The sequence below is a fragment of the Geotrypetes seraphini genome, chromosome 4, assembly GCF_902459505.1.
Source record: "Geotrypetes seraphini chromosome 4, aGeoSer1.1, whole genome shotgun sequence".
Taxonomy (NCBI): Eukaryota; Metazoa; Chordata; class Amphibia; order Gymnophiona; family Dermophiidae; genus Geotrypetes; species Geotrypetes seraphini.
The window spans coordinates 281,515,447-281,535,475 of record NC_047087.1 but is presented as its reverse complement, the minus strand read 5'-3'; the positions used below and the strand labels follow the sequence as shown (position 1 = coordinate 281,535,475).

At 43.9% G+C, this 20,029-nt stretch overlaps 1 protein-coding gene across 1 annotated transcript in view; it reads right to left on the bottom strand.

Annotated features, from left to right (window-relative positions):
- LOXL4 (lysyl oxidase like 4) overlaps positions 1-20,029 on the bottom strand; it is a 139,248-nt gene that overhangs the window by 25,691 nt on the left and 93,528 nt on the right. Inside the window, exon 12 of the mRNA XM_033942260.1 lies at positions 12,993-13,108. Within this exon, the coding sequence (XP_033798151.1) occupies positions 12,993-13,108 (116 nt within the window). The remainder of the gene's footprint in view (positions 1-12,992; positions 13,109-20,029) is intronic.

Sequence of the window (20,029 nt, the reverse complement as noted above, 5' to 3'; positions counted from 1 at the left end):
AATTAAATGTAGGAAAGCAGTGGAGGGGGTTTCAAGCAGTATGGGAACTGTATTGCAGTTCTGTGCCACACCAAGCAAAAGGTTAAGTGCTGTAATGAATGGTAATAAAAGTGTACAGAATGTGCAAGGAAGGTGTGAGAGTGGATTGCTGCTATGGGGAAGGTAGGTTGGAGTGGGATGGGATGGGGGAATGTCTGTGACATAGAGGTAAATGCCCTTTGGCCTTAAGTTGATAAAGATGTAAGGACCACCTTGCTCTAGAGGTAGAGATTCTGGGAATGTTTATAATATATCTGGGGTTGCAGTTTTGAGGTTGAGGGTAGAGTGTGAGGGTAAGGAAAATTGAAAATTGGGAAATAATACATTGAATTCAATATGGATTGACGGTTCCAATTACTGTTAAACTTTGCTTTGTAATAAGCAATGCACTGACACTTGAATCTGGGAATGTCGTAAACATTTTTTCTCACTGACAAAAAATTAAACATATTGATGGAAGGTGCAAAGAACATTCCAAAGCCCTCGTGAAACTAAAATGCGTCTATAGGGTGTGTGGTCAGCTGGGACAATTCTCAAAATGTGGGGACCTCAGGTCTCTGTGGTTGGGTCATTAATCTGGGATATGGTGGCCTCCAGGGTATACAGTATATGAATAGCAGTTCCAGACAGTTGTCAGCAGGAGCATAAGGGTAACAGGATGGATTTCTATACAATACTGTCTTGTTTCTGCTCTCAAACACAGGGTACAGATGCCATTTCATGATAATTATAGTCACTGGGGTCAGACCAACTGTAAACAGAAGGCGGATTATAATTGAAGCTGCCCTAGGGAGGAACACAGTATCCACAAACTGAGATATAAGCAGAGAGAGTCCCAACAGGAATTGCTGGAATGAATGGTGATGGAGAATTTGTTCTGAAGGTATTTTTACAACTATCAAGCCTTACATTTTTCAGTAGCTACAGAGTATATGAGTTCTTAGTAGGTATATTCTTATGTCCCTTCTAGAAAGCTAATTTTGCTTGCAGGATTCTGTTTTGCATCATTTACCAAGCTTGCAAAATGATGATCTCCTAACGTTCTTGGCAGAGTACAGAAAAAAATAAGACCACAGGGCATTTATTCAATGAATGGTCACCTCATAATGATAAGAAATATGATAACTCTAAGAACAGTGGCACACTGTAGATTCCATATAATGCAGCTTGTTAGATATGGGGATTGGTTATACTGCAGTCAAGGGTTGGATCCTGTTTTTGGGGAGTGTTCCACATGGGCAATGGTTGCTATTAGGATGGGTCTTGCCATTTATCTGTCTTTTTTCTGTCCATCTGTATGCATCTGTTTGCACATTCGCAAACAAACGGATACAGACTGCTCCATTTCAAGAATTTAAAGAACACCTATGAGTTGTGGGTAATACTGAACCGAGGCCTCACCACCCAAAAGTGGAAACAGCTGGAGGGAGAATAAAGAAAGTTTCATGGGAGGTGGAGAGGCCAGACCCCACCTCCCAAAGAAGGAAGGAGGGGAAGTGCTGAAGAGGAAAGAGAAAGTGCAACACAGAGGGTAACACAGAGTAAGGGAGGGGGAGATTGGAAGATGTGAGTGCAAAAGAGAGAGGGGGGCAAGTAGTGCATGCAAAAGAATAGAGGATAGTAACCTTCACAACCCCTCAACACACACACACAGAATCACGCCTGTACCCTTCCGATAAATATACACACACATATGCACATACACTCAGCCATACCTGCACCCTTTCCTCACATGCACCCACTCACTTGCACCCCTCGTACATATTAGCACACCCACCACTTCCCCTTCATGCACACACACTCACCTGTACCCCGATTCACATTTTGACACCCCACATCCCTATCATGCTCATGCACATACACTCACCTGCACCCCCATGCACACATCAACATACCTGGACTCCTATGCAAACACCAATACACCTGCACTCCTGATTCATACTTCAACACCCCCATACCCCCATCAAGCACATACACATACTCACCTGTACACCTCCATGCACACACCAACATACCCATGCCCCCATTATGCACACACTCACACATATACTTGCATCCCGCCATGCATACAACACCCCCACATCCCTATTATGCTCCCATAGACACACCCACATATGAGGTCTGTTCAAAAAGTTCCATGACAGTTTGAATTGCATGCCAATGGGAGGTTCTTTTGAGATGCACTAGGCGGTGTTGAGTAGCTTGAAACCTCATGAGTAACATCCATTTTTCCATTTGTTGATATCTATTTTCATCTCCGAGCTACAGCAGTTTTTGTGAAAATGTGTTTTCGTGATCGGTTATTTTTCACCATATGTGACCTCAATGAGCAGCGCTACAGCATGAAGTTCTGTTTTAAATTGGGTAAGACTATTACAGAAGCTTAGGAAATGTTGAAAGTGGCTTATGGGGGGGGGGCGCTAGAGAGCCCAATGGGGGGGCGCTAGAGAGCCCAATGAGGTAGGACGCCATAAGCGCGAGCTCCGGTGGTGAGACCCGATATTAACTCTTTAAAGCATCTATTTCCTAACACTTTGCGGCGCATTTCCCCCGTTAAATCCCTGTTATGGCGTCGAGCAAACCGTCTAAGCGGAAAAGCGCGGAGCCGCCGTCTCCAGTGAAATCGGGCTCGTTAAAATCAGACGACGCTGCTCCCGCCGCCATTTTAGACGAGCTGCGCTCCATTCGTGATCTTCTCCTAGATACCAAACAGGATATTACGGATTTGAAGGCAGATATCTCGACAATTAAAGAGGAGTTTGCGGCGGCTCAAGTTAAAACTGAACTCCTTGATAAACGTACGTCGGTGAATGAAACTTCAATCAAGCAATTATTCCACCAGACAGCGCGCATCACCACGCTTGAACGAGCGCTGGAGGCCGCTGACAACCATGCCAGAAGAAACTGTTTTAGGCTTCTTGGTTTACCTGAAGGCAGAGAAGCCTGTGATTTGCCGGATTTCTTGGCTGCACTTTTACCACAACTACTGCACATGGATGATGACACTAAACTTGAATTTGATGGGGCATTTCAGTTGCCACAGCCTAACTCAGTGCACAAAAAATATCCCAGACCGATCCTGGTTTCCCTGCTGAAGCACCAACATGTCTTTCTAATCATGAAACACGCCAAGTTACATGCACCATTAACCTTTGAAGGGAACAAGATCATCATATTGCCTGATCTTGCTAAAGAGACTGCTAAAAAAAGAAAGCTTCTTTTGTCATAGAGACCTCAACTCAAGAATATAGGTGCCAAATTTGGCATGTTTTATCCAGCACGTTTTCGTGTCACACATAACAATGTGACTAAGGACTTCTACAATCCTGTGGATCTCGCCGACTTTATTGAAAGTGTGAAGCCGACTTCCATAGATAAGACCTGAAGTTGATTCTCCTTATATTACCCGGTGTTGTGTCATCTATGGATACTAGGATCCACTGATGTGTCATACACTTTTGCCTACTGTAATGTGTCTGTTACTTATATCATATATTAATCTGATGGTTCATATCCATTGAAAGATTTGTGCTCTAGTATGAGATGCTTTTTATTACCAAATCTCTTCCACCACCAGAAGCACTGTTGCTAGGGTTTTCTTATCTCCCTGTTCTCTAACCCACAGAATTGCTAGTTTGTTTACCAAAGTTATGCAGTTTCTTGCAGGATGCATTGAGTTATATGTATGCAGGTATTTTTCTTTTTCTTTCTCAAAGATGACTGATAATTCTTATTTTATTTATATTCAAAGGTACAAGTCTCTGATATTATTAACTATTGGACTCTCTTTGGTAAATCATTATATGTCATTTCAATGTCATTAACCTTTTTCTCCTTAAATGTAAAGGGGTTTCAAAATCCTATAAAAAGACTCAAGATTTTACGTTATACTGAAGGATTTAAACCAGATATAGTGTTTTTTCAGGAGACACACCTAAATGATGTTGAAGCTTTAAAAGTAGCTCCTTCTTGGGCCCATACCCCTCTATTTTCACCTTCAGCTGGCAGAAAAAATGGGGTCATCACTCTAATAAGAAAGAGAGCGGATATTAAAGTTATTTCATCTACTCATGATATGGAAGGTCGCTGGCTTAAAACACTATTACTTATTGGATCTAATCACTTCCAAGTTTATAATATTTATGCTCCAAATCTAGATTGCCCTACCTTTTATGACACATTAGCATCTGAGATGGGTTCAAATGCCTCCACTCACTACTTGCTGGGTGGTGACTTCAACATGATTTTGTGCCCTGATAAAGACAGAAAATCCAAAGTTCCTTATAAGAAGTCTAAATCTTGGTTTGCACTACAGGACATGCTTTTCCAGCTAAAGCTCATAGACGCCTGGCGTCTGATGCATCCTACGGATTCAGCTTATACTTTCTTTTCATCTCCCCATACATCTTACTCACGTATTGATTTCTTTTTAGTCAGTTACTCTTTAGTGAGTACTTTGGAAGCTTCTGATATACAATCAATAACTATTTCTGATCACTCCTCCATCACACTCTCATTAACTGCGCTTACTCCCCCAAAGACTAAACACTCCTGGAGATTTAATTCTTCCCTACTGTCTGATACTGGATTTGTTGAACATATAAATAAACATATATGTGATTTTTTTGAGTTAAATAAAGTGGAAGACACGTCTTGGCAAACAACCTGGGACGCATTCAAATCATATATCAGAGGGGTCATCATTGCTTTTGTAGCTCGGAAGAAGAAAGAGGATAGAAAATGTTTGCAAGATATAGAGTCTCGGATTTCAAATTTGGAAACCTCACATTATGGTGATCTTTCAAACCAGGCAATTCAAGACCAACTATGTAAATTGCGTTATCAATATAATGAAAAACTTAGCAATTCTGCATCCTCAGAACTTTTCTTACAATCAGCGACTTACTATGCAACTAATAATAAAGCTGGTCATACTCTTGCTAATTATTTAAAAATCAAATCTGAAAAAACTAATATTCCGGCTATACGAACTGCACTGAATGATACTCTACTGGATAACTCTGCTATTTGTCATCACTTTCAAGAATACTACAAAACTCTGTATTCATCGGAACATCCATGTCTAGACTTGATTGATACTTATCTTCAGACTATTGACCATCCCACACTAGATGACCATGATAATGAAGTGCTTACTCAACCTCTACTACTGGACCATCTAGTGGACACCTTGAAATCTATGGCCAAATGTAAATCTCCTGGACCTGATGGTTTACCAGTCGAGTTTTATCTTGCCTTTCATGTTAAGTTATTACCGGTATTATTGCGATACTTTACTTACCTGATAGAACAAGGAGAAGCCTTTGGATCAATTACAGAAGCAACTATAATTGTATTGTTAAAACCTGACAAAGATCCCTTGTATGTGCAGAATTACCGACCGCTGTCATTGATAAATGTGGATGCTAAGCTATTTGCTAAATTGCTGACCTCTCGTCTTCAGTCGGTGTTACCCAAAATAATTAGTATTGATCAAAATGGGTTTTTGAAAGGAAGACTGGCGAGCGATAACACCAGACTTTTTTCCCATTTAATATCTTTGGCACCCTCCTTCATGCCTCAAGGAATCACTATGGCTCTAGACGCAGAAAAAGCCTTTGATCGTGTGGAGTGGCATTTTATGTTCAAGGTTTTATATTGGTTCGGTTTTCATGAAGATTTTATACGTATGATCAAAGTTCTTTACTCCAATTCCTCCACTAGATTAAGAATCAATGATATCTTTTCTGAAGCTTTCACACCAACTAGAGGGACACGTCAAGGATGTCCTTTATCACCTCTCCTGTTTAATATGGCTTTGGAGCCCTTTCTTTTAGCTGTTAAATCCAACTCAGAAATTCAAGGTTTTCAGATTGCAAATTTGACATTTAAATTGACTGCATATGCGGACGATGTTCAATTGTACACCACCTGTGAATCACTTCTCCCTATTATCAAAGCTATCGATACCTACTCGTCTGTATCTGGATACAAGTTAAATGCCTCAAAAACGGAGATCATGCCTCTAGCTGGACATCCCTGTGGTGACATTGTCTCAGCATTAAAGTTGAAATATTCCCCTGGGAAATTAAAATATTTAGGGGTGTTCTTTGGAGACTCACTTCAAGAGACTTTAATTTATAATATCGACTATATCTCTCAAATTATACTCAATACTACTACTAGATGGTCACCACTGAAGTTGTCCTGGTGGGGTCGTTTGGATTCTCTGAAGATGGTTCTCATGCCGAAGATTACTTATATTTTATCCATGCTTCCTTTTCTTTTACCACAACAGGCGTATAAACGTTTCGAATCATCCATGGTAAATTTTTGTGGAATAACAAAGTTCCTCGTATTGCCCTCAAAAAACTGAAATGCACCAAAGAAAATGAAGGGGTTAATTTCCCCAGTTTATACGAGTATCACCTAGCCTTTCTATGTAAACAAGGCTCCAGGTGGATCGTTGATACGGTGGACTCCTCAGAACCAGCTTGGTTGAAATTGGAATCCCAACTTTACGGAGATAAATTTTTGAAATTTGTTCCTTTCACATCGACTACTGAGAATACTCGCTCTAATCCTATCATCATCTCTACTAGAACTGCTCTCACCACTGTTGATTGTCATGCGCCCTTGTCATGGAATAAGTCGTCGGAAGCCTCTTTATGGAGAAATCCTCACCTGAAAATACAAGGTCAATATCTGGAGTGGCAATCGTGGCGTAAGCGTGATATTTGGTCTATAAAATAGTTGTGGTCCAATGGCTCATTTTTAGAATTCGCAACCCTAGTCAATACATATGGCCTTGATGTCACTCAACAGTACAAATGGCTGCAATTGAAGCACTGTATCGCGTCATATCTAAAGTCCAACACTTTTTCAATGGATTCTCCTTCTATATTGCAATGGTCAACTCTGCTCAGCTCTTGCTATGGCCAAGCCTCGGCGTGGTACAAAATTATACATAAGCAGAAGTTTACTCCCCCTACTGCACTATATGATTTATGGTATCATGACACAGATACACTGAGATCGATACCCAACTGGGAAAAGACTTGGCTCTCTTCCTTTAAAGCCTTGAAATCAGCAGCCATGTCACAATCTGTTCTTTTCCTGTACCACAGAGCATATTGGACCCCACTTAAGTTAACTAAATTGGACTGCTCATTATCGAATAAATGTTGGTCTTGTCTCAATGACATTGGTACTTTTGATCATATGTTATACCGTTGTCCTCATTTGAAGGTATTTTGGGACAAGATTTGGTCCATAATTTGTAAGATACTACCTATTACTGATGTGATCTCTTATCCGATCATTCTATACGGGGCTGATGTTTTGCGGTCACCCTTAGACAAATTTGAGGCTTGATTGTTAAAATGTCTACTACTATTGGCACTTAAGTCCATTATGTCATGTTGGAAATATTTTTCCTCTCTTACACATCTTTCCTGGTGGAATACAGTATGTTTATATTCTAAGTATGAAAAAATTGCTGCTGAAAAGTCTTTTTCCCTGTCAACTTATCTAAAAGTGTGGTCTCCAATGTTAGATTACTGTAATTCTTAAACAAAGGTGGACTTGACTCCTTACCCCTTTAAGTAATATCTGAATATTATACATGCTTTGTCTCTTTGAGTACTCATTTATTACTTTACTGTTAAGCCATGATTTATTTTGTGTACATTACCTGCTTGTTATGTACACTATATGCTTCTTGCACTGCAAGTTTTCATAGTTGTTTGTTGATCTTAATTTTTGTATAATGTATTGTGTTATTTTTAAATACAATAAAACATTATTGAACTTTAAAAAAAGAAAGTGGCTTATGGGGAACATGTCATGAGTCAAGGAAGGTGTTATGAATGGTATTCACGCTTCAAAAGTGGTCGTGAATCAGTGGAAGACGATTCACGAACAGCTAGACCATCAACGTCAACTGAAGATGATCATGTTGATCAAGTGATGGTTTTGTTGTGCGCTAATCGGTGATTAACTATTAGAGAATTGTCAGAGAAATACAATATCTCCATTGGTTCATGTCACAACATTCTAACTGAGAAGTTGGGGATGTCTCGTGTTGCGGCAAAGTTTGTTACACAGTTGATGACTGATAACCAGAAGAACAACCATAAAAAACATGATGACAGTTTTCCCCAGCCACCTTACTCTCCTGATTTGGCCCCTGCTGACTTCTTGTTTCCTAAACTTAAATCCATACTGAAAGGAAAGCGACTCAACACTATTGAAAACATAAAGCAAAATCTGATGCAACAACTTTTGACAATTCCTGAAGATGCATTTCCAGAAGTGGAGGGGAGTACTTTGAAGGGGACCCAATGGAATAAGTTGTAAGATTGTTTACTAAATTTTTATAAAATCAGTTCTGGAACTTTTTGAACAGACTTAGTACTTACCTGAAACCCCACCACACACACTCATCACTCAGCTCAATCCCTACATACACACACACTTATTATTACAGACTCCACCAACACACACACTCACACTTCCCCTATTCCCCACATACTCTAATATTATACACAGAAATGTCCATAGATAAACAACTAAACTCTCCCTGTGGAGGTAAATACACATATCATGTCACCCAGATATATACAAAGAATCAAAGGAAAAAAGATGTGATTCTGTAAAATAGAAACCATAGAAAGATGACGGCAGATAAGGGCTACAGCCCATCAAGTCTGCCCGTACCATTGACCCCCTTTTAAGTCTACTGGCCCCCTTAACTCTACTGACCTGCTCTATTAAGTCTATATCCTAGCGACCCTATTTAATGGTATGACTCCCGCAGTGATCCCACATAGGTATCCCCTTTATTCTTGAAGTCTGGGATACTGCGGGCCTCGATCACCTGTACTGGAAGCTTGTTCCAATGCTCTATCACTCGTTCCGTGAAGAAATACTTCCTGACGTCTCCACGAAACTTCCCTCCCCTCAGTTTGAGCGGATGTCCTCTTGTGTTCGAGGGTCCTTTGAGAAGAAAGATATCATCTTCCACCTCGACCCGTCCCGTGATGTACTTAAATGTCTCAATCATGTCTCCCCTCTCCCTACGCTCCTCGAGAGTATAGAGCTGCAATTTGTTCAGTCTCTCTTCGTACGAGAGACCCTTTAGCCCCGAGACCATCCTGGTGGCCATCCGCTGAACCGACTCAATTCTGAGCACATCTTTACGGTAATGTGGCCTCCAAAATTGCACACAGTATTCCAGATGAGGTCTCACCATGGCTCTGTATAATGGCATCATGACCTCAGGCTTCCTGTTGACGAAACTTCTCTTGATACAACCCATCATCTGCCGTGCCTTAGATGAAGCCTTCTCCACTTGAGTAGCAGTCTTCATGTCTGCACTGATGATCACTCCCAAGTCTCGTTCTGCGGTAGTCTTTCTCCATTCAAGGTGTAAGTTCTGCATGGATTTCCATTTCCAAGATGCATGACCTTACATTTCTTGGCGTTGAAGCCCAGCTGCCAGACAGAGGACCAACTTTCTAAAGTACAGAGGTCCTGTTCCATAGTATTCTGCAGCTTGTAGCCGTTTATGATATTGCATAGTTTGGCATCATCAGCGAATAAGGTTACCTTACCTTGAAGCCCTTGAGTCAAATCCCTAATGAATATGTTGAAGAGGAGTGGACCCAGGACTGAGCCCTGCGGCACTCCGCTGGTCACTTCCGACGTTTTGGAGAGGGTACCGTTAACCATCACCCTCTGAAGTCTGCCACTTAGCCAATCTTTAACCCATGCAATTAGTGTTACTCCTAACCCCATCGATTCCATCTTGTTCAGCAGTCTGCGGTGTGGGACGCTGTCAAAAGCCTTGCTGAAGTCAAGGTATACGACGTCTAAGGACTCTCCTGAGTCCAGCCTTCTTGTTACCCAGTCAAAGAAGCTAATAAGATTGGACTGGCAGGACCTACCCTTGGTGAATCCATGTTGACTGGGGTCCCGGAGATTCCCCTCATTCAAGACCGTATCTAATTTATGCTTAATTAGTGTTTCCATGAGTTTACACGCTATTGAAGTGAGACTCACCGGTCTATAGTTCGCAGCCTCAGCCTTGCAACCCTTTTTATGCAGAGGAATGACGTTGGCTGTTTTCCAGTCCAACGGAACTTTCCCCGTGCTTAGTGAGAGATTGAAGAGCACGGCTAATGGTTCCGCCAGTACATCTCTCAATTCTCTAAGCATTCTTGGGTGTAAATTGTCCGGTCCCATGGCCTTGTTCTCCTTGAGCCTTATCAGCTCGCTGTAGATGTCTTCAGGTGTGAACTCAAAATTCTGAAACGGGTCTTCCGCAATTTGTTTTGCCTTCAACTGTGGTCCGTGTCCCGGTGCCTCACAGGTGAAGACTGAGCAGAAATATTCATTTAGTATTTCGGCTTTTTCAGAATCCGCCACCGCGTAGTTTCCGTCCAGTCTTCTAAGGCCAACAAGTAAGAAATAGAGACAATCATGTCAGTATGAAACCACAACCAGATTAGTTGTGGCTTTATATTGCCTTGCTTGTCTCTGCTTCTTTCTTATTGAGCTCAGATACATACACATGTGCACTTGACATATATTAGTCATTAGTCACAAGGGCGTAGCAAGACACCCAATTTTGGGTGGGCCTGAGCCCAAAGTGGGTGGGCATGAGAAGCCTGGCCTTCACCTGGCATTTCTCCCCTCCCTCCCCCTCAGGCAATCGGGGGTCTCTTAACTAGAGAGCTGCACGGGAACGGGGACGACGGGAATCCCGCGGGACCCGCGGGCATCCCGCGGGTTCCCCCTTCGGGTCACGGGGATCCCGTGGGGACGCCCCTAGGGTCGCGGGGATCCCATGGGGACACCCCCTAGGGTCGCGGGGATCCCATGGGGACGCCTCCGAGGGTCGCGGGGCTCCTGCGGGGCTGGATGTACTCAGTCGCGCGGCTCTTCTTCTCCCTACCTTCTCTGCTTGCAGCACAGAGCCGAACGGAAGTCTTCCCGATGTCAGCGCTGACGTCGGAGGGGAGGGAGGGCTTAAACAAAGCTTAAACAAAGCCCTCCCTCCCTCCGACGTCAGCGCTGACGTCGGGAAGACTTCCATTCGGCTCTGTGCTGCAGGCAGGGCAGGCAAGGAGAAGGAGAGTAGCCTCGCGGTTTGAGTGGCTACCAAGGGAGGGGGGTGGTCCGCCCCGCCCCACCCCAGTTGCAGCACAGCCGGCCAGGTCCCCTTACTTTTGTGGCACTTCCCCGACCGACCGATAACAGCCCGGGTCCGACAATCCTCCCTGCCCTGTAGCCGCGAATCTAAATTACCTTCTTACAGCAGCTGTAAGAAGGTAATTTAGATTCGCGGTTAAGGGCAGGGAGGTTTGTTGGACCGGGGCTGTTGTCGGTCGGTCGGGGAAGTGCCACAAAAGTAAGGGGACCTGGCCGGCTGTGCTGCACCCGGGGCGGTAGAGAAGGAGGGGGGGAGAAGGACGCTGAAAGGCCATGGTGAAGACAGGAGGGGGGAAGGACTCTGAAAGCACTTGAAGACAGAGGAGGGAGAAGGACGCTGAAAGCACATGGGGGAATACAAAGGGGTGGAGAAGGACGCTAAAAGGCCATGGGAAGGGCGGGGGGGGAAGGACTCTGAAAGCACTTGTGGAAGACAGAGGGGGGAGAAGGATGCTGAAAGGCCATGGGGAAGACAGAGAGGGAGAAGGACGCTGAAAGGACATGGGAAAGATGGGGGGGAGAAAGACACTGAAAGGAAATGAGGAAGAGAGAGTAGGGAGAAGACGCTGGCAGGGAAGAAGACAGATGCCAGACTATGGGGGGAGCGGAGAGAAGAAGATGGGTGCCAGACCAATTTGGAAGGGGGAAGAAAGGGAGAGGCACAGTAACAGAGCAAATGGAAGATGCAGAAGGAAGAGATACAGTGGATGGAAGGAATTGAATGAGAACATGAGGAAAGCAGAAACCAGGCAACAAAGGTAGGAAAAGAATTCTATTTCTTTTTTTCTTTTTTTTTGCTTCAGGATAAAGTAGTATATTAGTTGTGTTGATAAAAATTTATAAACATTAGAGGCTCTGGTAGAAACCCGTTTACAAAGTATGTATTCTTCCCAATTAATATTTTCAAATTAATAAAGTCTTTTTGCTTGGGTTTCTACCAGAGCCTTTAATTCAGTAGCATAATTAAATGAAATAACTATTTCTGAAGTTTATAGGGACGGGCGGGGACGGAGGGGATTCCTCGCAGGGACGGGTGGGGACGGAGGGGATTCCTCACGGGGATGGGTGGGGACGGAGGGATTCCTCACGGGGACGGGTGGGATTCCTCGCGGGGACGGGTGGAGACGGGTGGGACTTTGGCGGAGACGGGTGGGATTTCTGTCCCCGCGCAACTCTCTATTCTTAACTTCACTTCCCAAACTCCTTGGTACCTTGTAAGTCCTTCAGTGAACAGTGACTCATACCTGCTGTTCATGCAGCCCAGGCATTCCCTCTGATGCAACTTCCTGGTACTGTGAAGAGGAAGTTGCATCGTAGGGAAGGCTTGAGGCTGGCACAGACAACAGGTATGAATCACTGCTCATTGCTGATAAAGAACTGAAGTGAAAGTACTGCCTTGTGAAAGTACTCCAGGGAGATAAAGTAGCTCAGTTTATAACAGTGGTCCCAAACTCAAACCCTTTGCAAGGCCACATTTTGGATTTGTAGGTACTTGGAGGGCCTCAGAAAAAAATAGTTAATTTTGCATGAAGTAAAATTCCTTATAGTTTATAAATCTTTCCTTTTGGCTAAGTCTTAATACTAATATTTTAATTTATAGCTAAAGAGGCATATGATCAAGAAACTGTTTTATTTTACTTTTGTGAATATGATAAACAGACTGAGGGCCTCAAAATAGTACCTGGTGGGCCGCATGTGGCCCCGGGCCAGGAGTTTGAGACCGCTGGTTCATAACATACCTTTCCCACAGTTTGTATCTTCTAGACAAAAGCTGGCTTTGTGGCCTTCTGCAACCTTGGAGCCATTTAATGTCAGAAGGTCATAGTGAGTGAAAACTTCAATGCTGTGGTAGTGTCTGTGGAAGCAGAGAGAAAGAAAACGGGACACTAAATGTTGTTTTGCTCCCTGACTAGGGAATCTCATGAGGTAATAGACATATCTAAATTGAGTCTGGAAAGGTGAAAGGCATAATTAAAATCCAAGAAGAAAGTCTAATTCTATGTTAACTTTTTAAGCATCCCAAAAGCAAGGCAAGCATTACAAACTGGTACCCAGCCAATCTCTTGTTTATGACTCCTAGTAGTACAGGATTAAATATGTGTAGCAGAAATGATGACAGATGTTAATAACATGACAGTATAGATAACAGCTGGAATGATATGATAGTGGCCCATTCTGTCAAGCTAGTTGCCCCTGTATATACTACTGCAGTTCTGATAATTATCTGTCCTTGTCACTATTATTATTATTATTATTATTAGGTTCTTATATCCCGCCATACCCAGAGAGTTCTAGGCGGTTTACATTCGTTACATTAGGATCCGGTCTGAACCCGGATTTACAAAAATTTTATCGGAATTGCAGGTAGCGCGGAAGGAGTCACAGGTTTATCGTAGTTGGGTTAGAGGATAAAATGGAGGGAGTGGGAAATCAGAAGAGGGGGGGGAGAGGGAGGTGGGGGTGGGGGGGGTTGGAGTGTATGCGGGGAGTAAGGACTAAGGGTCTTCCACTGTCCTCTGTAATGAGGTATTCTAGCTACTGTCTGCTGGTCTCTCCTTAACCTTTTATCCATAGCTAGGAAGTGTAGCCATGTCATCCTACCTGTTCCAGCAAGTATTTTTTCAATTTAAATATAATGTTTGCATTTTTTTGTGATTTTTTTTTTTTTCTGACCCAGCCGTCTTGCTCCTTTGAGCTGTCAGCTCAATGTAATCTGGTCTCTGTTAGGTTACATGAGCCTCCATTCACAACTAAGAGTGATTTTTCCTTTTTATTAACCCCCCCCCCCAACTATTTGACCCCCCCTCCCCTGCCTGATCCCTACCATTATCCTCACTCCACTGTTCCCTCTAAACTGAGCTGGAGTCCTCCAACTACAGTCCCGCCAGTGGGGGTGCTGTTTCTATGGCTGGTATCAGACATGCTGGGGCCCATGGCAGAATTTGAGGGAACTCCCAATTCCTCTCCTCTCTGCTGCCACCCCTGAATTCCCCACCACCAAATACCCTCCCATCCAGCATCTCTCCCTTCCTCCTCTTTCCTTCCCTCCACCTCCCCCAACCCTGGGTCAGCCATATTCCTTCCAATCCAGCATTCCTCCCTTCATTTAAAATTCATCTGCTCCAGAGGGCTTGTGGACTAGGATGTCCTTCGCTTCTCTTCACCCCGTTCCAAAGCCCTCTCACCTTTTAAAATGGAAAGGGGTCTCCAGCACAGCAGCAGTTCTTTAGTACTGCTCACGGATTTCTTGACGCTGTTCCCCTGCCACAGCCCGCCCCCTCTGATGCAACTTCCTGGTCGGACCACAGCAGGAGAACAGCGCTGAGGAATCTACAAGCAGCATTAGAGAATTGCTGCCATGCCGGTGATCTCTTTGAATTTTAAAAGGTGATGGAGCTTCAGAACAGAGTGGAGAGAAGGGAAGAACTTCTCAGCCCAGAAGGGACCCCTGGAACTGTAGGGCCCAGGGCAGTTGCCCTGTTTATGACCCCCCCCCACCCCAACACTCCCCATTTCACTATCACATTTTCATTAGTGAGTGACAGGCAAGCTCTGAAGGACTCTGGGGAACCTGCCTATCTCTAGCAATTGAAAACAAAATATTGACGCACTGCCCCCCACTGGCAGCGGTGTAGTTGGAGGACTTCTGCTCAGCTTGAAGGGAACAGTGTTTCATTCCCACTTAACACAGCTGTTGCAGTGATAGCAGGCCCATTAGATGCAGTTCTATAACTAGGCATCTCTGTTTCAGCGCCCTAAGGTTGCACAGCAGGTGCCTATTCTATAATGGAACCTAAGCACCTAGGTTCTATTGAAGAATACTAGTGTAACCTGGTTATCAATGTGCCTAACCTTTAGGTACCCATGGTTACACCAGCTCTAGAGCTGGCATAAGGGCAGGCAGCTAAATGTAGCAGGGACACATGTAATTTACAATACTATAAGTTTCCCATGCTCCTCCTCTGTGTGCACTCCCTTGCAAATAACACGCTATGTAAGTTATGCAGATATTTGCAGAATAGCACTTAAGTGCTCTGCTAGCACTTACACAGGTATGTGCACACAAACATACAGTATATAAGTGCTAATATTCTAAAGATTTATCCATGCAATGCGCATGTGAATATGAGCAACGAGGTTATAGAACTGCCCTTGAAGCATGTGTGCACTTTAAATCTGGCCAGTAGGTGTCTCCATGGTGCAATGATCTGTCCCCCACTCTTAACCATGAACGGTATCCAAATTCAGGCTGCTCCAGGGAGAAGAAACACAGGTCTTCCACCCTATCAGTTAGCCATCCTCCCAAGAGCTAAACCAAATAATAGAGATTAATCTCTATGATAAGATATTTAGTTAAAGTAAGAGGAAAACAGGCCATATAAATAGATGCTAACATAAAATGAAGGACAATTACTGCCAGCATTGCCTTCAGAACCGATGCTTTGGTTTCTTTTGGCACTGTGCAGCAGTCAGTCAGTTTGAGCCACATGATGTCTGAACTAGAGAATGACATGGGGAAAAATTCTGTCACTGTCACTGCCCCGTCACCGGACCACTGTCCCCTTCACCGCCCCGTCCCTGCAGGGGACTAAAAGAATTGTCTAGGAGATTCATTTAATCTTCATATCTTTTGAGATTCTTTGTTCTTTCCCTTCCTATTGTTTTTAAGCTTAATTGTCTTTTTTTCTATTAATTAGATTGTATTTCTTTTCCCATTCTTTCCTCATGTTTTATTATGTTTATAAAATTAGTCTTTATTATGTTTTGTAAAATTTAGTCTTTTGTTAGTTATGTTTGTCCCCCAATTTTGTAATTTTATTGATTTGTTCATCACTTAGAATTTGGAATAAGCGATTAATCAAATTTTATAATAAACTTGAAACTTGTCCCCTTCACAATCCCGTCCCCCGCAGCATCCACCCTTCCCTCTTGCCACTTCACTGCCCTTCAGCAGCCCGAGAATCTCCCTCCCTCCCCCTTACCTTTGCGGCGCGTTAGTAAAGAAACTTACTGAAGCCGGCGGAGACTGCCTGCCTGCAGTCACATGTGTTGGGCGGAAGCTTCTCCTCTGACGCAACCAGAAGTTTGCCTTGTCCCCGTGCCCGCAGTGAGCACTTTTCCCCTCCACCGTTTCGGCGGGTAACTGTCACTATGTCATTCTCTAGTCCAGTGGCGTACCTAGCATATGTGAAATTAACTCTTCCAATTGGAGACTGGTGTAGTCAAACAATGTTATAGTAGTAACATTCTGCAGAGGTAATGAGAAGCCAGTAAAGCTCTAAGTTTGCTCAAAAAGAAGGAAAAAGCCTCAGAAAGGGCCCTCCCACCACCATAAAGGTGGATATAAAGGTGGTTGAGTGGTAACCTCACAGGCAAAACCTTCATTTAAAAGTGAGCATTATAAACATTTTAGCAAAAACCGTGCTTCACAAATACAAAATTTCAGATAGAGGAAAAAATCCCACTTATCTTGGGATCAGCCCCAAGATAAGTGGGATTTTTTCCTCTATCTGAAATTTTGTATTTGCTAAAATGTTTATAATGCTCACTTTTAAATGAAGGTTTTGCCTGTGAGGTTACCACTCAACCACCTTTATATCCACCTTTGTGGTGGTGGGAGGGCCCTTTCTGAGGCTTTTTCCTTCTTTTTGAGCAAACTTAGAGCTTTACTGGCTTCTCATTACCTCTGCAGAATGTTACTACTATAACATTGTTTGACCACACCAGTCTCCAATTGGAAGAGTTATTTTCATATACATTGGTTTTCAATATATCTGAGTTGTTCACAGCTAGTACCTAGCATATGTGACACCCGGGCCCATCACTTTTTGACATCCCCCCATCTATATCAAAAATATGATTTTTAGTAACAATCCACATATCGCACAACAAGAGTGTACCTAGGAAAAGGCAGCATCTTAAACACTGCAGTGAGCACTAGAACACCAACACATACATTGTAAAACTAAACAAGCCAGATCCAGCACAGTCAATTGAACCTGCATTCAATTCCAACTGAAAACTATGTCCTTTTCATACACACAAAACAGAGATACACCCTCGCCCAATATGGAATAATCACAAACTAAAAACAGAAATATGTAGACAAAAGTTAAACTGAACCGCCAAGAAACCAGACTCTACATACAATGCAACACCACAACAAAAAATAGTGACACATGTCCCCTAATACTGTGCAAAATATAGACAGTAGATGTAAATTTTAAAAAACTGATACATAACAATCACCACTTTACAAATTAACAAATAAAAATAAAACAAATTATGAGAAATAAGAAAATACCATTTTATTGGACTAATCCATTTTTCAATTAGCTTTCAGAGGCCAAATCTTTCTTTAGAACAGTACAGTATATTGCTGTTATGCTATCCTGTCCTGAGGAAAGGGGTTTAGTCCAAAAAATTGCCTTATTTCTATTTCCTTTTTAAAACTTTTATTAATACAGTTACAATACTACTTGATTCTAAGTAAAGCAACAAAAAAATCTTTCTACCTTTTGTCATTTCTGCTTTAATCATCTTCTCTTTGCTCTCTTTTTCCTATACAGCGCTTGTACTCTCTCCCTTCCATGCAACATCTGCCCTCTCTTTACCCCTTCCACCCAGCTTCTGCCTTCTCTCTCTACCCCTTCCATCTACTGTCCACCTTCTCTCTCTTCCATATGGCATCTTCCCTCTTTCTATGTCCCTTCAATAAACTGTATATCGGGGGTCCCTTCTCTCCTTTGCACATGATTCATTTCAGCTTCACCCTCTCTCCATTTTTCTATCTCCACCCCTTCCCCTATGCTTTGGCATATCTCTCTTTCTCTTCTCCTTTCCTTCCTTCTCACTCCACACCATGGTGTGGTATCTCTATCTCCTTCCCTTCCCTCCCCCCATGCCATGGCATCTCTTCCTCCCCCTCCATGGTCTGGTATCTCCTTTCCTTTTTTCCTTTCCCTCCCTCCCATGGACTTGGCATCTCTGGTTCCTCTCCCTTGTCTTCCTTCTCCTTTCTTCCCTCTCTCTCCCCAATTGCGTGCAGCAGCAGCAGCAGCAGCATTTCTCTCACCCCCCTTCCCTGTGCAGCAGCAGCATTTCTTGCCCCTTGCCTGTGCAGCATTTCTTCCCCCCTTCCTTCCCTGTGCAGCAGCAACATCTCTTCCCTGCCCAGCAGCAACATCTCTTCCCTGCCCAGCATGTCTGGCCAGTTCCCCTGCTCAAAGCAGCGGGCGTCTACACCTCACACGATCCGCGGCTGCGTTGGAAGCCTTCTCTCTGACGTTGTGACATCAGAGGGAATGCTTCCGACGCAGCCGCAGATTGTGTAAGGAGCTGACGCCTACGGCTTTGAGCAGGGGAGCCGGACAGAAGTGAAACAACCGCCAGAGGGAGCACAAGCTGGGATGGACACCCTGTTTATATCAGGGATGCCCACATTTTTTGGGCTTGCGAGCTACTTTTAAAATGACCAATCAAAATGATCTACCAACAATAAAATTTTAAAAATACACAAAGCACACTGTACGCAGAGAAAATGTTAATTTTCATTTATATTCGGGGGGGTTTTCAAAGAGGTCTAGGCAGATGACTCTATGCAATGTCAGCTCAGTAACCACTATACAAAAATAGACAAATACCCCCACTCTTTATACTAAACTGCAATAGTGGTTTTTAGTGCAGGGAGCTGTGCTGAATTCCCCACGCTGCTCTCGACACTCATAGGCTCCCTGCGCTAAAAACCGCTATTGCGGTTTAGTAAATGGGGGCCATAGTGCAAAATATAGACAAAATATAGACAGCAGATATAAATTCTCAAAACGGACACATTTTGATCACTAAATTGAAAATAAAATCATTTTTCTTACCTTTTTGTCTGGTGATTTCATGAGTCTCTGGTCCTTCTGTAAAGCCAATATTTCTTTCTTTCTGCCTTTCTTTCTACTCCTGCCCCCCCCCTCTTTCTTTCTGCCTTTCTTTCTCTCTCCCCCTGGCCCCCTCTTTATTTCTGCCTTTCTTTCTCTTTCCCCCTAGCCCCCACAAAGCCATCGTGCCGATTTCTCCACTTCCCCGATTCTTTCCCTACCCCCACCCCCAAGCCAGCAGCCGATTTCTCCCTGCTCCTTCCCCGAGCCAGGCCTGGCGTGTACAAGCGCCGGGCCCACAAGACTTCACCTCCGGCGTCAGTTCTAACGGGGAGGAAGTTCCAGGCCAGCCAGCCAGCGATTGGCTGGCCCAGAACTTCCTCTCCGACGTTAGAATTGACGCCGGAGGTGAAGTCTTGAGGGCCCTGCACTTTTTCCCCGCCCACCAGCCCACCTCACCTTTTGCCTCCATCTACCATGCAGTTGCCGTGTTAAGGAGTGACTCTGCGGGGAGCCGGTGCCGGGATGCGGTGGTTAGACGGAGCAGCGGCAGAATAGTGAGGGTGGCCGGCTGTGCATCCCCTTGGGGCGTGCACCCGGGGCGGACCGCCCCCCCTCCCCGCCCCCTTGGTACGCTACTGCTGTAGTCTGAACTCCTGCTAGGGTTGCTAGCTGGTTCCAGATTTGCCTTGCAGGGTTGATCCACTCCTGTACTTACCCCGTTACAAGCAGGGAACTGTCGTTGTGCTTTATATAGGACAGTGCTTCCCACACTTTTCATTGACGAGACCACCTTTTAAAACTCAAAAAGTAACATAACCTCCATCCCTACCTTAGCTATGGTACTAGGCTTCCCCTCTTGAAGCATCTCTGCTCCAGGCCAATTACTGACTCCTGTTGAACCAGAT